Source organism: Cucumis melo, chromosome 8 (genome assembly GCF_025177605.1).
Source record: "Cucumis melo cultivar AY chromosome 8, USDA_Cmelo_AY_1.0, whole genome shotgun sequence".
Taxonomy (NCBI): Eukaryota; Viridiplantae; Streptophyta; class Magnoliopsida; order Cucurbitales; family Cucurbitaceae; genus Cucumis; species Cucumis melo.
In genome coordinates, this window is record NC_066864.1 from 7,156,091 (window position 1) to 7,169,610 (window position 13,520).

At 33.2% G+C, this 13,520-nt stretch overlaps 2 protein-coding genes across 3 annotated transcripts; one reads left to right on the top strand and one right to left on the bottom strand.

Moving 5' to 3' along the window:
- Positions 1–2,194: 2,194 nt before the first annotated feature.
- Positions 2,195–2,530, bottom strand: LOC103485256 (protein RALF-like 19). Its single transcript, XM_008442793.3, has one exon. It carries the CDS (start codon positions 2,528–2,530, stop codon positions 2,195–2,197), a length of 336 nt encoding a protein of 111 aa, XP_008441015.1.
- Positions 2,531–5,678: 3,148 nt separating this feature from the next.
- Positions 5,679–13,520, top strand: LOC103485257 (autophagy-related protein 13b). Of its 2 annotated transcripts, XM_008442795.3 has the most exons (4): positions 5,687–5,918; positions 6,075–7,556; positions 7,633–7,805; positions 12,796–13,520. In XM_008442795.3, exons 2-4 carry the CDS (start codon positions 6,177–6,179, stop codon positions 13,175–13,177), a joined length of 1,935 nt encoding a protein of 644 aa, XP_008441017.2. In that variant the 5' UTR covers positions 5,687–5,918; positions 6,075–6,176; the 3' UTR covers positions 13,178–13,520. The 2 variants fall into 2 exon arrangements, with proteins under 2 accessions (XP_008441018.2, XP_008441017.2); XM_008442796.3 differs by lacking the exon at positions 12,796–13,520 and adding an exon at positions 12,086–12,762 and having other exon boundaries at positions 5,679–7,556.

Below are 13,520 nucleotides of genomic sequence, written 5' to 3' on the forward strand. Positions count from 1 at the left end.
TGGTACGTGAATTTAATTTCCTTTTCTTTTTTCCAAAAAAAGGGAAAAAAAACTTTAATATTCTTTCTATTAATCAATGAGGCTTCAGTATAAATATGTATATCATATTTTAATTTAATGGAACAAGAAAAAAAATTAATAAGGTGTAGCACTGATTTTAAAACTTAAAAACAGCAAAGCGATCATCTCTATATATATTTTATAGGTTTTTTTCGTTGGGTATTAAAATTAAGTTTCAATTTAAATATAATCTCAAAGTATATCCTTCAACCCTATAGGTCAAAAATAAAAAATAAAAATGGTAAACACTGATTAAGATTCCATATTGTTCCTTTCTTGTAGCCTCGCCAATTTGGTGCTATCTTCCACCTAACTTTTTAAAGCTCAATTCTAACAAAAATTGGTGATCTAATGATGTTTAGGATCTATTATATATGTGAATTCTAGAGGTCTCATTGTCGAGACTATCTATCAAATCATTAGTCGAAGCATTGGGTCTTAGACAAAGGCAGAAGTTTATTAAAAAGTTTTCATCATATCTCTATATCTACTCACATATGTTCATGTTCATGGTGTAGAATAGAATTTGATTAGCTTGAAAATCACGCTTTAAGTCCACGATATTCGTCATTACAAACTTTTCTTTTTTAACTTAACATTTGCTTTTTTTGTTTAGTTTCTTTTTTTGTACTTAAAATTTTTTGAATTTCTATGAAAAAGTGAGAGATGATGATCGTTTAAGTATACAATTTGTTCAAAATAAATTCCATCACACTAATCTATGTTTTTATACCACATTATATTTTTACTATATACACCTCATCAACTCCACCATGTAAAGTTTAAAATTAAAAATAAACATGAGAAAATATTGTCACCATTGAAGGGAGTCATAATATCTTAGGGAATTATAACAATGTAACATGTCTTGCAATGGGAGGTTGGGAAAACTTGTTAAAAAGGCTTTATATTAAAAGAAAAAAAAGTGATTCAAAAGAAATAATAAAAAAATGATTTAGGATCTTTGAAGCTTTGATTTGATATTATCATATTAAAGTGTGAGATAGATCAATGTAGACAGATGAAAATGGGCATTATGCTCAAACTAAAGCAATGTTATCTATTTAGATCTTTTTGGGTAATGAAAATGAAAGCTTATTGGTTTTTATAATTTTTAAAATCAATTTTTGTACTTTTTGCAATAAAGTGGAAGATACTTGAAAACAATAATAAATCATGTGAATCTATTTAGATGTAATTGTTGGAAAGCTTAAGATCGTACCATTAATTATAAAGAAGAATTTATTGTACACTTTGTTATTAGATATTATATTGTGTTAAAAGTTAAAAGGGTATATTAAATTGTAAGTGGCAATATTTGTATTAAAAATGTGGTAATGTTTTTGTCATATGAAACGTTATAAAATTGGATTTGAATATATCATCCACATATTTTATTAACTTTGATTTAAGATCATCTATTAAACCTTAAATATATCAAACCAAAAGTTTAATTATTGAGTGATTGAGAGTAAATTTAATATAATATCTAACATTAAACTATACAACTTAATACTTGCTCATTTACATTTTTTAAGATTATTAAAATCTTTAAAGCTTAGATTGTTTGGACTAGTTAATTATAAAATTTTACCTTTTTTCTACTGAAATTTCAATTTTTGAGATATTTATTTGGATGCAATAGTGACACAGAGGTTGAAGCTTAGATTGGATCTCCCCATACCTTTACATTCAAATTACAAAATCTACGATATTCATTCATTCAAAAAGAAGGTTTACTCTTAGGTTTGATATTCATTCATTCGAAAAAGAGGTTTACACTTAGGTTTTTATAGATATATTATATACATAATTAGGTTGTGTCGAGTCAATCGGATAGTGGGTTATTGGTTTTTTTTTTTTTTTTTTTTATCATTCCTACCTTCACGCTCAGATATAATGGTTTGATAGGTGTGTCACGTAGATAGAAGTGTGGTGAATGAAAATTGTACTTTTGACCATTTTATAGAGCGTCATGATATGATGAGTGTTATACATCGAGGGAAGTCTTTAAATAAAATAAAACAAACATAAAAATTCACAAAAATTAAAATAGGGAGAAAACAATCAAACCAACCCCATCATAAATCAAAAAAAACAATCTCAACACAGATCATTTTTTTCTTAAAACAATTTAATCGGTGAAACGAGCGCAGCCGGTGATGGCAATGCAGCCACGACGGTAAGGGTTGGCCTTCCTACGCTTCTTACAGTCATAGTAAGATCTACCACGATGGCGGCAGGGGGAATTATTCTTCCTAAGTGCATCATACCCCAAATACTTATTTTTTGGATATTTATAAGCAAATCCATATTGGAAAAGTAGCCGTCGGCTGTCTTCATTATTCGTCGTAAAGTCGTAGTTGGGGGCAGCATAGGCGTGAGTCCAGTCGTCGGAGAAGGCAAGGCAAAGTGGAGCGGCGACGACTGCGATGACGAGGAGAAATAGGCCGAGCTTCATTGATCTCATTTTGGAGTGGTGGTGATATGTTTAATTTGTTGTGGTTTTTTTTTTTATTTGTTTTACTCTGCCTTCTTTTTCCTGATGAAGATGAGAAGGATGGGGAGATTTATAAATGGACGAGGGAATGGAGGATTTGTGAAGATTAAGGTTGTCGAAGTGTTTGGGCTGGGTTGGCCATGTTTGTAGCCCTAACTGATCATTTTACTATTTTTGTGTTTTATAACCTAATTGTTGGATTTTGACTTTTCTAAATTCCTAAATTTAGGTTTATTTGTTTTTTAATCTCAAGGGCACCCACCTGGCTTGCTCACCAATTGAATGGTTGAAATAAGGTTACTATGAAAAGAAAAAAAGAAAAAAAAAAAAGTATTTAATCTGTGAGATTTTTCTATGACTTTTATATACATGAGAGAATTTGGGTAGAAACAAAGTTTATGTTTATTTGAATGGTAAGAAAAGTATTATAAATACATTTTATATAATTTGTTGTATATAAAGGATTTAACGATGAAGTAAAAACGGTGACTTGTTTGTCAATTAGGTCGTTAATGGTGCATATGAAAGTTTTTATTTTCCTAAAGTAACTCCGTTTATATAGGAAAGGAGTATATGATCAGCCAATATTGAGAGAGAGAAATATGCGAACAAATGTTGGACAAAGAAGTAGACTACAATAAATGTTTTGGTTGGGGACAAAACTAAAAGTTAATACATGAGAACTTATTATGAAGTGCATCTTTTTTGAAAATTCAAGAGGACAAATAAGGAATTGAGATACAATCCTTAAAGACCATAATGTGTGGAATCAAATAAATAATATATAAACTGAGATAGATGGTTTGAAAGCCATAGTTTTACAACTTATTTATATCACAAAGGAGGGTCAATGTGCACAAAGAGAAAAAAGAGAAAGATTTCTCAATTCGAGCAAGCGATTCCTCTCCTTTCAGTCGAGCCATTTCATTCCTCTCCCACTGCTCCTACCTTCGGGTCGAGCAGCCGACGCCCTATGAGTGATTTTTTCTCTCCGTCTCCGACGATTGATTCTCTTCCTCTTTGCTTTGGTACCGCTCCACCGCCTCAATGAACAAGGGCTCGACTGAAAGGAGAGAAGGAGTCCTCTCTGACTCTGAATCTTGATCTTTCAGCCTTCTTGCTTTAATGGACTAGGATACTCTTATTCAAGCTTTTATTTATAGTTTTTTTTTTCTAAAAATAATTATTAAAGTTAATTGGACTGTTAATCTATACTATGTAATGAGTAATGATGATGTAATTGATAATTTATAAATAAAAGTGTCAATTTTTTGTGAGAACAACTTTAACTTCGTAAAATTTGAAGTTGATTGAGGGATTTAAATGGAAATGATGTTTAGCTTATCACATCCGTAGGGTTTTTATTACACTTCGTTAATTGTCGTCTTCTTCGGCTTTTGTCCCTCATTAAATAATTACGAGAATGTAAAAATAAAAAATAAAGATTTTCATTAATTATAATTTTCTACATTAATCTTAAAACAAAACTTAAATCTAAAATAAAATTCTAATATTTTAGAATTTATAGACTAAATTAAAATCAATTTCAAAACCTACTAAAATTATAACATTATTAAAATAAAAACTAAGTTCAAAATTTTGGAATCGAATTTTTTTTCTCTTCAGTGTAGAAATAGGTTTAAGAGGATTTGAATTACAAACTTTTGGATCTTCAGTGTTATCTTATATGTGAGAAGATGATTTATTATTATTATCTCGAAAGTTGATAATAGAAGTCAAAATATTGAAATTATTAATCATGAATAAAAATTCTGGTATTAATCGTGAACTAAAACCTTTATCTTTTCAATTGAAAAGTTTTGAAACGATCCTTTTGTACCAAGTATTTATGATAAGGGACATTTTTAAATATAATAAAATAAACTAATATATTTACGGTATATAATAAAATTTTGAATTCTATCGATGATAGATATTGATATTGCAAAATTTTGATAGATACCGACGAATAGTAATAAAATTTGAAATTTTATTATACTTCCTAAACATTTTATCAAATTTACGATTTTTCACATTTCCTCTTATCATAATTTCGGAATAAAACAGATCTTTCATGGGCCGAAATAGGCTACCTTTTAAGGGCCAGGCCCATTTAAATAGACTTCACATGGGTTGCTATATGGACTAACTGACGTCAGCGTGTCTCTGAAATTATACCACACTTCCAATTTTACCCTTTATAATTAGAATTGAAATATTCGAATTTTCTTTCCCCCAAAAGGAAAAAAAAAAAAGAAAAAAAAAGTGCTTTTGAATTTTAGTGATGAGGGGATTTGAATTCTTTCCAACTTTTTCAGTTTTCGTATTTTGTTTTTCCATCTTTTTCGTTACTCACTTATTTTCTTAGATTTACAGGGTATCTTATTTTGGTATGAATCATACTCAATAATATTTAATATTTATCGCCATGCAGATTCTTAAAATTATATATATTTTTTAAAATATTTTTATTTGTAATTCTATTAAATATTTTAAAATGCATAATAATTCTATTAAATAAGGTTACAAAGGTTTAAAAATACCATATCACGTTATGAACTAATTTATTTTCATTTTAAATAAAGTATATATTGTATAAGATTACAAAATAATAATTATACATTATATTTTATGATATAAAAATAGTAACAACGATAATTTACATTTAATAACCTTAATTTTAATAATTATGAGTTGTTTTAAGATGAAATCAAATGGTAATAGTTAGAAATCCCTAATAAATAACCTAATTTGGTTTGCTTAAAGAAAAAAAAAATCTAAGATTTTAATTTGTAGAACCATTAATTAGATTTTCATTGATGAATCTTATTGATTTAGTAGTAATTAGTATATTCTTAAAGAAAAAGAAAATAAAGAGAGATTAATTTAAGGGTGAATTATCAAAATAATAACAACAGGTGTTGTTAAGTATAGTTATACAATTTGGTGATAAAAGATTCTAATAATAGACTTGGTAAACAAGATGGACGATTTTTTTTTTTTTAAAAAGGTATATAACACAATAATTTTTCAAATTTTAATTTTCTTTTTGTTCCTATGAGAAGTGATTAGAGGAAGACTTTTTGTTTTTAGACGTCATTAAAGGAAGAAGACTTGAAGATTAAGAGAAGTGATGAAATTTATGATATTTTGAAGGGAAAAAGGGTGGGGATTTGGCAATGGCATTCAAAACCAGATAGCCCCAACACGTTCCTTCCTTGATACTGCACTCCTTAACACTGGTGGATCCACGCTTCGAAGTTCGACCTTCCCTCTCTCTCTCTCTCTCTCTCTCCCAATTGCTTTCTTTCACCTTTCAACTTTGAATTTCAACCTTCTGATCATCATCAATCACAGCGTATTACCTTAATTCAACTTTTTTTTTTCTGTTGATTTTCCTCCTTCATGGGTGATTCCAATTTCATCACTTTTTCCTTCTTTCTCATTTGTTCTCAAACGGGGTTTCTTTACTGATTTGATTTTTTACATATCCACGATCTTTCTTCCGTTGCAGTGAATTGCAGTCTAGTGGGTCTCCGAACGCTTCAATTTGGGGTTTTCCGGTAAAGGGTCTGTTTCAATTTTACTCATTTTTGTTGTTGTCGTTGTTGTTCGTATGGCTTCTTCTCATAATACTCATTCCGAGACGGCAAAAGTTGAGCAAATTTTAACTGAATTCTTTCCCAAAACGCTACAAATTATACTGGAATCGAGGGCCCCTTGTATTTCATCGCGTAATTTTAGTGGTGAACAAGTTCTGTCTTCTCCATCTTCCTCCTCCTCGTCTTCCTCGAGTATGAGGCCAAGGGACAAATGGTTTAATTTGGCTCTTCGTGAATGCTCTGCAACGTTAGAGAATATTGATCTCTGGCGTCCGAATTATCATGAACCTATGGTTGTTGATGTTATTTTGGTGCAGAGGCAATTTGGTTTAGACTCTGTTAATGCTTCTCCTAGGAAAGATCTTGTCAGGCATTTGTCTCTGAAAGAGAAATATCCACTCTCTTTCAATTCTGATAAGGATGAGTTTGGAAGTCAGACCAAGAGTGAGAAGGTTGTAGAGAGATGGATGGTGCATTATGAGAGTAGGAAAAACCGGGATAGTAATTCTGGTAGCAGAAGGTCCAGTAATAGTACTGCACACACCTACAAGAAAACCATTTTACTCTTAAGGTCTTTATATGCCTTTGTGAGACTTTTACCTGCCTATAAGGTTTTTCAAGATATCAGTTCATCTGGTCAGATTCACCCTTTTACTCTTGCTCATCGCGTGTCTTCCTTTGTTGAGCCTTTCACCAGGAGGGAAGAGGCCGAAATGCAGCGCTTTGTGTTCACTCCTGTCGACACTTCTTGTGGTAGACTATGCCTCTCGGTGTTATACCGTTCATCCCTTTCTGACATAAACTCTGAACCATCAACTCCTATGTCTCCTCAAGTTATTCCTGAATATGTTGGGAGTCCATTGGCAGATCCATTGAAAAGGTTTCCTACGCTCCCTGTAACGATAGCACCATCTCATGGATCTCCATCGTCGTTGCCATTCTCAAGACGTCATAGTTGGAGTTACGACCGTTTTAGACCCTCCCCACCTTCAGTCTCCTTTTCACCTTCACCAACACATTCAGAGTCTCATGCTTTAATTTCAAATCCAGCCTTTCCCCGTTTACCTCCTTCAAGCTTACCTTCACAACTGCCTGAAATGGTTATAGGACATAAAGATAATATGAACTACGATGAATATTACCCTTCTCCTGTCTTTTCCCAATCACCCTCACTGTCACCACCAATTCGCATTCCTGTAAAGCGCTTGCCAAATGGTCTATTGCAGTCTGAAAGTGCTCCTCCAAGTGCACCTATTGCAAAGCTTCCTCATTCCCCTGCATTGTCAAGCAAACCGAATTTGCCGCCATCCCCTCCACTTAAAGCTTCTGGAGCAATTATTTCTAGGATTAATAGAGATGTTGGTCCATTGCCGGCTGGCTCTGCAATTGGAAAGGTATATTCTGCTTATTGTTATTTCCCACTTCAAATGTATTATGTTCAATATCTTGATTCTTTTTTATCTTCTTTAGTCATCTTCTCTTGGAAGAGATGAAAGCCGAAGAATTTCAGGCTGGAGGGTATCATCCAATAACTCACCAATTTCAAGAAGCTCCAGTAGATCTTTTCCAGATGATTTAGATGATCCAGAGTTTCCATGCCCCTTTGATGTGGATGAGGATGAGATGACAGATAGAGGTAGCAGGTAATGACTGCTCATGTTCTTCTCTTTTTGTGACAATAATAATTAAATTTGCAGAATTTATGTCCCTGCTTATGTTTGAGATCATTATTTGTTGAAGGTAGAGATTTAAATGTGGCAACATTACAAGAAATCTTGTCTGCAACTTTTCTACCTTAAACACTAGTTACTTTAGTTTTAGTAGACTAAGTTACTCTTGATTATTTCACATACACTCTAAAGACCCCTTTCTAGTTAGGATAGAAAACAAGAGATTTGCAACGCTGCTTTACAATTCTCCTCGGGGGTGGGGTGTGTTTGGCTCTTCGAATCCAAGGAATTTTATGGACTTTCTTTTGAATAAAATTTTCCATTAATGTCTGAAAAGAAACAAAACATGATCCTCCATTAAGGAAGGGAAAGAAGTAATAAAAAGCTTACAAGGTAATATGCAAGCATTGAAGATAAATATTGTTAAAAGAATACTTATCAAACAAGGAGGACAAAAGGACCAATTAGACGGTCCAAAACCACTTTTGGTGGAGAAAACCTCAAAAGTTCATTCATGCACATCACCAAGTCTACTTGTTATTGTTATTATTATTATTTTTTTTATGAGAAACAATTCTACTTGTTATTGTTTATACCATTTTATTATGAGGTACATCTCATCATTGAAGCCCATCTAGTTTCCAAGAGCCGAGACAAATCAGTCTAAAATTAAAATTTCCCTGAGTGAACGTTAACATATGCTCATGAAAAGCTGAAAACCTAAGTGAAGGCAAGATGCATGAGCAACATTGACAATTCTAGTGATTTGGGTGACGATCAATTGGTTCAAACCAACTAGCCTTGGATGAAGAGCTTTATAAGTATCTAACAAAAACTTATTTTCTCGCTTCAAACTTCCCCATGATGAGTTATCTTAAGGAATCCATTTAAGCGATGCTGGTAATGAAGGTAACTTTGGAAGGTAAAACAAAAATGGGGGAAGAATATGGTTTTAAAGCTCTTCATGGGAGACATACGGAAGATCGTTATTTTTCAATTTTTAAGATGGTCATTAAGTTGCGCGTGCTCGGGCACACACATCTCAGGGATAGAGAAAACGCCCTTCCAAAAATTACTTGACTTTTGACTTCCAGTCGTTGCTAATCAGGATGAGGCTGTGTGGTATAGAATTGTTGGCAGCCAGGTAGCCTTCTCAAAGGTGGTGCTGTTTATTTTTTTGTTTTGTTTCTTTTTCTCTTCTTCTTCTTCCTTTCCACAGTTAACCGAAGACAGTCCATAATTTCTCGACTCTACTTTAATTTCTAGTTCCTGTCATATTGGTACCAGGTCATTGTTATTTGGAAAAAATCTGAAATTGAGCAAAGGACTATTAGAGAAGTGTAGTTTAGGAAGAAAATGAAGAATATCTTGGTATTGATAATTTGATCAAAATTAAGATTAAAAAGACAATTTAGAAAAGCTTAGAAATTAGTTGTAATAAGCAATTATTATGAAAAGATATCTATTCTTATTGCATGTTCTAGAAAAGAATAAGCATGAGGACAGAAAGGAACCAAAATATATGAAGCAAAACTTACTGCCTGTTAATATAGTGAGTGCGAAGCAGATGAGCATAAGAATGAGACAAGTTGGGATGGGTATGGACTTTGGAGGTAGAACTTACTGGTTGGCTGCTGAGGATTGATGTTGTACAGATAAAATTGAGGTGAGGGAAGCACGTCAGAAGGCTAGAGTTCAATAGTGATAGGTAGGAGAATGCTTGAGAAATTGACAAAAATATATCAGAAACCAATTGTGGTTGTTGAAGAACACATAAATATAGGGTTTTGTGCTTGGTGAATGAATGGTGCATCTTGATGTAATTTTTTCTGCTGTTAATTTTTTTAAATAAAAGACAACCTATCACGTTTGAGTTTCTTTTTCTAGTTATTTTTAGTTTATGATTATCTTTAATTTGTGGGTCGGTTAGGTAGCTGGTTTACTTAGTGCTCTTACATTCTTTTTAATCAGAAGGATCAAATCTCTTGTATTAGTAAGTTCTTTTCTACAAACCGAATTGGTCTGTAGCCTTGATAGCTCTTTTGGTTGGTTGGCTTTATTTGCCACTCCTGGTTCGAATCTCGTAATCGGTATTCGGTTTGGATTTGTCAGTAAGTGCTTTTCTACAATACTGAACAACTTTTGGTTAATAGTTATTGGAGATTTCTTTCTCTAATTCTAGGTTGTTTCACGTCACATACTAGCCTATTCCATTGCCATTTCATTGTGGTTGGATGTTATTAGACAAGACATAGGCAGGATCTCAAGGTTTCTGACAAGGGAGATTTTGATTGTAGAAATAGTGGGAATGAGCACTGCAACTTTGGAGCATTTTAGGCTTTGAACGGAAATTCAAATGTCAAGTTTGTTGGGGGAGGGAAATTTTTTGAATTAGCCAATGCATGCTTTAAAATTCAAAGGGAGGATGGACTAAAACAAGTAACGATGTAGTTGAACTTCAAAATTGTGCGAAAGCTGTAAGGTAGAAAGGGAAGGCATATGCATTGGTTCAAAATAGTTCTGTAATGTGTTGGAAGCTGGGGTTTATTTCAAAATAGTTGCATATGCATTGGTTAATTGAGAGGCGGGAACGGAGTTTTTGCTTTAAATGGCTTATGAAATTTGAGAAGCAGACGTCTGAGGTTCTTTTGGTCATGAGATTTTTTAGATCTCTGGGAATTAAAGCTATAAATTTTTTGCATGTATAAACAGAACTTGGATGGAGGAGATCGGCGGATACTAAAGACGAAGAGATGCCAAATCACTGGTATTTTGAAAGAGGGAAGGGACAAATTTTTTTTTGTACCTTAACTATAGAGGAGGAGAGGATTGATGATTGAGTTCCGTACTCATATTAAAAATGGTGAGGTTTCAAGAGTGCGTCTAAATTGATAATATAACAGGATGAGCTACCAAGAATAAGGCATGATCTACTGTTTGTTATCCAAGAAACAATTTTCTTTCGAAGGATTCCTGTTATTGAGAATTGGTTTCATCGCACATGTACGGAACAGTATCAAACTTCTGTTGAATGGAGACTGAAAAGCTGTCTTATATATTTGAATCTTCAAATTAGTTGGAACCTAACCCTTAACTTAAACCCTTAATTGCGGAACCTTCATAATGAAAATTTGATGGACTGCTAAGCTGTCATGGTTTATACCATTTACCTATCTCAAAGTTTATCATAATCAGAGGAGCTGATGTAGGAAGGTTAATCAATTTAGGTTCCTTTGGTTGTGATCTGTTAAATTACCGACCAACCTAAAAGATTAAGTTCATGGGTTACAAACTTACAATAAATTTATTGTTATCAATACTTTAACACACCCTGACATGAAGGTTTTGAAAATTTGTAGAAGGTCTAACAAGTAGAAATCAATATTAATCAAGGAGCAAATGAAATTATAGGAATTTCACATAAGACCCTTATTCTGGTATCAGGTTATATCACCAATCAAAACGGAAACTTAATTTGACCCATGGAAGAATTTTAAGACTCCTGTTCTTCAGTTTCTTGGGAAGGGGCTCTCTCAATCCTTTGCCCTTAGGTTCTTTTTTGCTTTTGTACGAATATGTCATTATGTTTCTTATTAAAGAAAAAAATTTGAGTGCAACAAGAGCGGGAGATTTAATATGGAGCTACAAGAGCATTGACCCGATGCTTCTACTGGTGTAAGAAGGAAATCCAAATCCCTAACCTCTGTTCATCTATTTGCTGTAATAGTCCATCTATATCCAAGATCCGTTGGACCATCTTCATTTAAGGCTTAAAGAGTAAGAGCTCTCATGAGAAGATCTCTTGCCACTCCAAGAACCCTCCTAGGAAGTAGGTAGGCGTAGGAACAAGTGGAGCTACCTACTACGTTGAAATGAATAAGAAACAGTCTGTAATCTTAAAGACTTGAAACTGGGTATCACAGTGACAAATGACGATACATATAGTTAGCTTGGATTTTTTATCTTTTGTATGTTTTTTAGTTACAATAATTGATAAAATAACATATTGTTAGATATAAATTTTACATCACATTTTAAAGCAGTAAAACATGTAAAAGTATATTGAATGTTTACTAGTATATTTTATTGTGTGTATTTTAGTTTTTCATTCCTAGTTTTTTTTAAAATATGGAATTGATGTATTCATTTCATGTGGTGATTTTTAGTGTCTATATTCTGCTTCTAAGAGGATAATAAATTAGGGATATATCTTTTTTTGGTTTATATTACACCAATTCATATCTCAACCGCAGATCCACCATACTTCCACGGTTGAATTACTGTTATTAAAGTCTTCCTGGAGCAGCATAACATCTTCCAAACTAGTCAAACTCTGGAAAAATACATTCCTTCAATGATAATGAGAATCATTAATTAGCATATCAAACTTTTCCAGTCCCCTGTTTGATCTTGTTCAAAGCCAGTTCTCCGATCCCCAATTGAATGACGGAAAGTTGGTTTCTGAATCAAGTGCTGTAGCCATTTTCAGCCGCACCAACAGATGAACATTTCTTTTACAGCCTTCTCGCCATTAGAGAATTAGGTGCTTCCCTGAGGAATTAATTGTTTAAAACCATGATTTTGGAACTTGAGGAAGTGAAGTGAAGATGGCTGTTAAAATGTATAGCAGCTGAACATAATTTTCTTTTTAGAATATGAAAATACTTGAAGACTTTCAGGGGGGAGCCAAATCACAGGAAAAGCTCTAGTTAAGAGAAATAAGACTAAGCAAACAATTACATAAGTGCTTAGAAGCGTAGGTTCGAGAAACCAAAAGGAATGTAATAAAGGACCACACATCGCCACAACTCTCGAGTAATTGTATGACATAATTTCCTTTGCTTACGTCCTCTAAACTGATATTTCCTTCATGTTTTTATCTTTTGATGTATCTATCATATACCCAAATTGTTATATGTTATATGAATTGCCTTATTAAACCTTTATTTTAAATCTCTCCTAGACCTGAATCCTTCGACCAAAAAGGAAACCTTTGCGACATGCTGGAACCTGGGGGATTTTTCCCACTCCGTAAATCTCAAGATGCTGCTGTTGGCGCCCTAGTACGTATGCTTCAAAAAGCTCCACCACTTCGCCAAGACTTCACCAATTCCACTGCAGATCTTGGACAACCCCCTACACCTGATTCTCCAAGCAGAAATATCCAACTGGGAAATCAAATATCTGAGTCATTGGCTTCAAAGAGTCGCTATGCTCCCTCCTCTAGTATCGCAGCCTCAGGTCTTTTTGTGCCTAAAACTACAGCTGATGCATTGGAAGAACTACAAAGCTATAGAGAGATGAAAAATTTGTTGCTAAGGCAAGCTGGGAAAACTCATACATGAATCAAACTATGGTCTGAAGTAGGAGAAACCTTATTATAATCTCATGAAGTCAGTAGTACCATAATATGTGAATATTTTAAGTCCTATGAATACATGTACAGTAATTTCCTTTTCCAAGTTGCAGGTTCTGGAGCTTGAAACTACATTGGTTGGCTTCTATTTTCCTTCATGTACATAATTTTATATAATTGGGGAGGAGATTGAGCAGTTATGACCATATGACCCACCTCAGGACACTTCCCCACCTATAACCTCTGTATATAATATAAATGCAAACTAGCTAAATCTTTGAACTGCTTCTATGTTCTTCTTGAAGCTAATTTGATCAGTTTATTTTAATAGA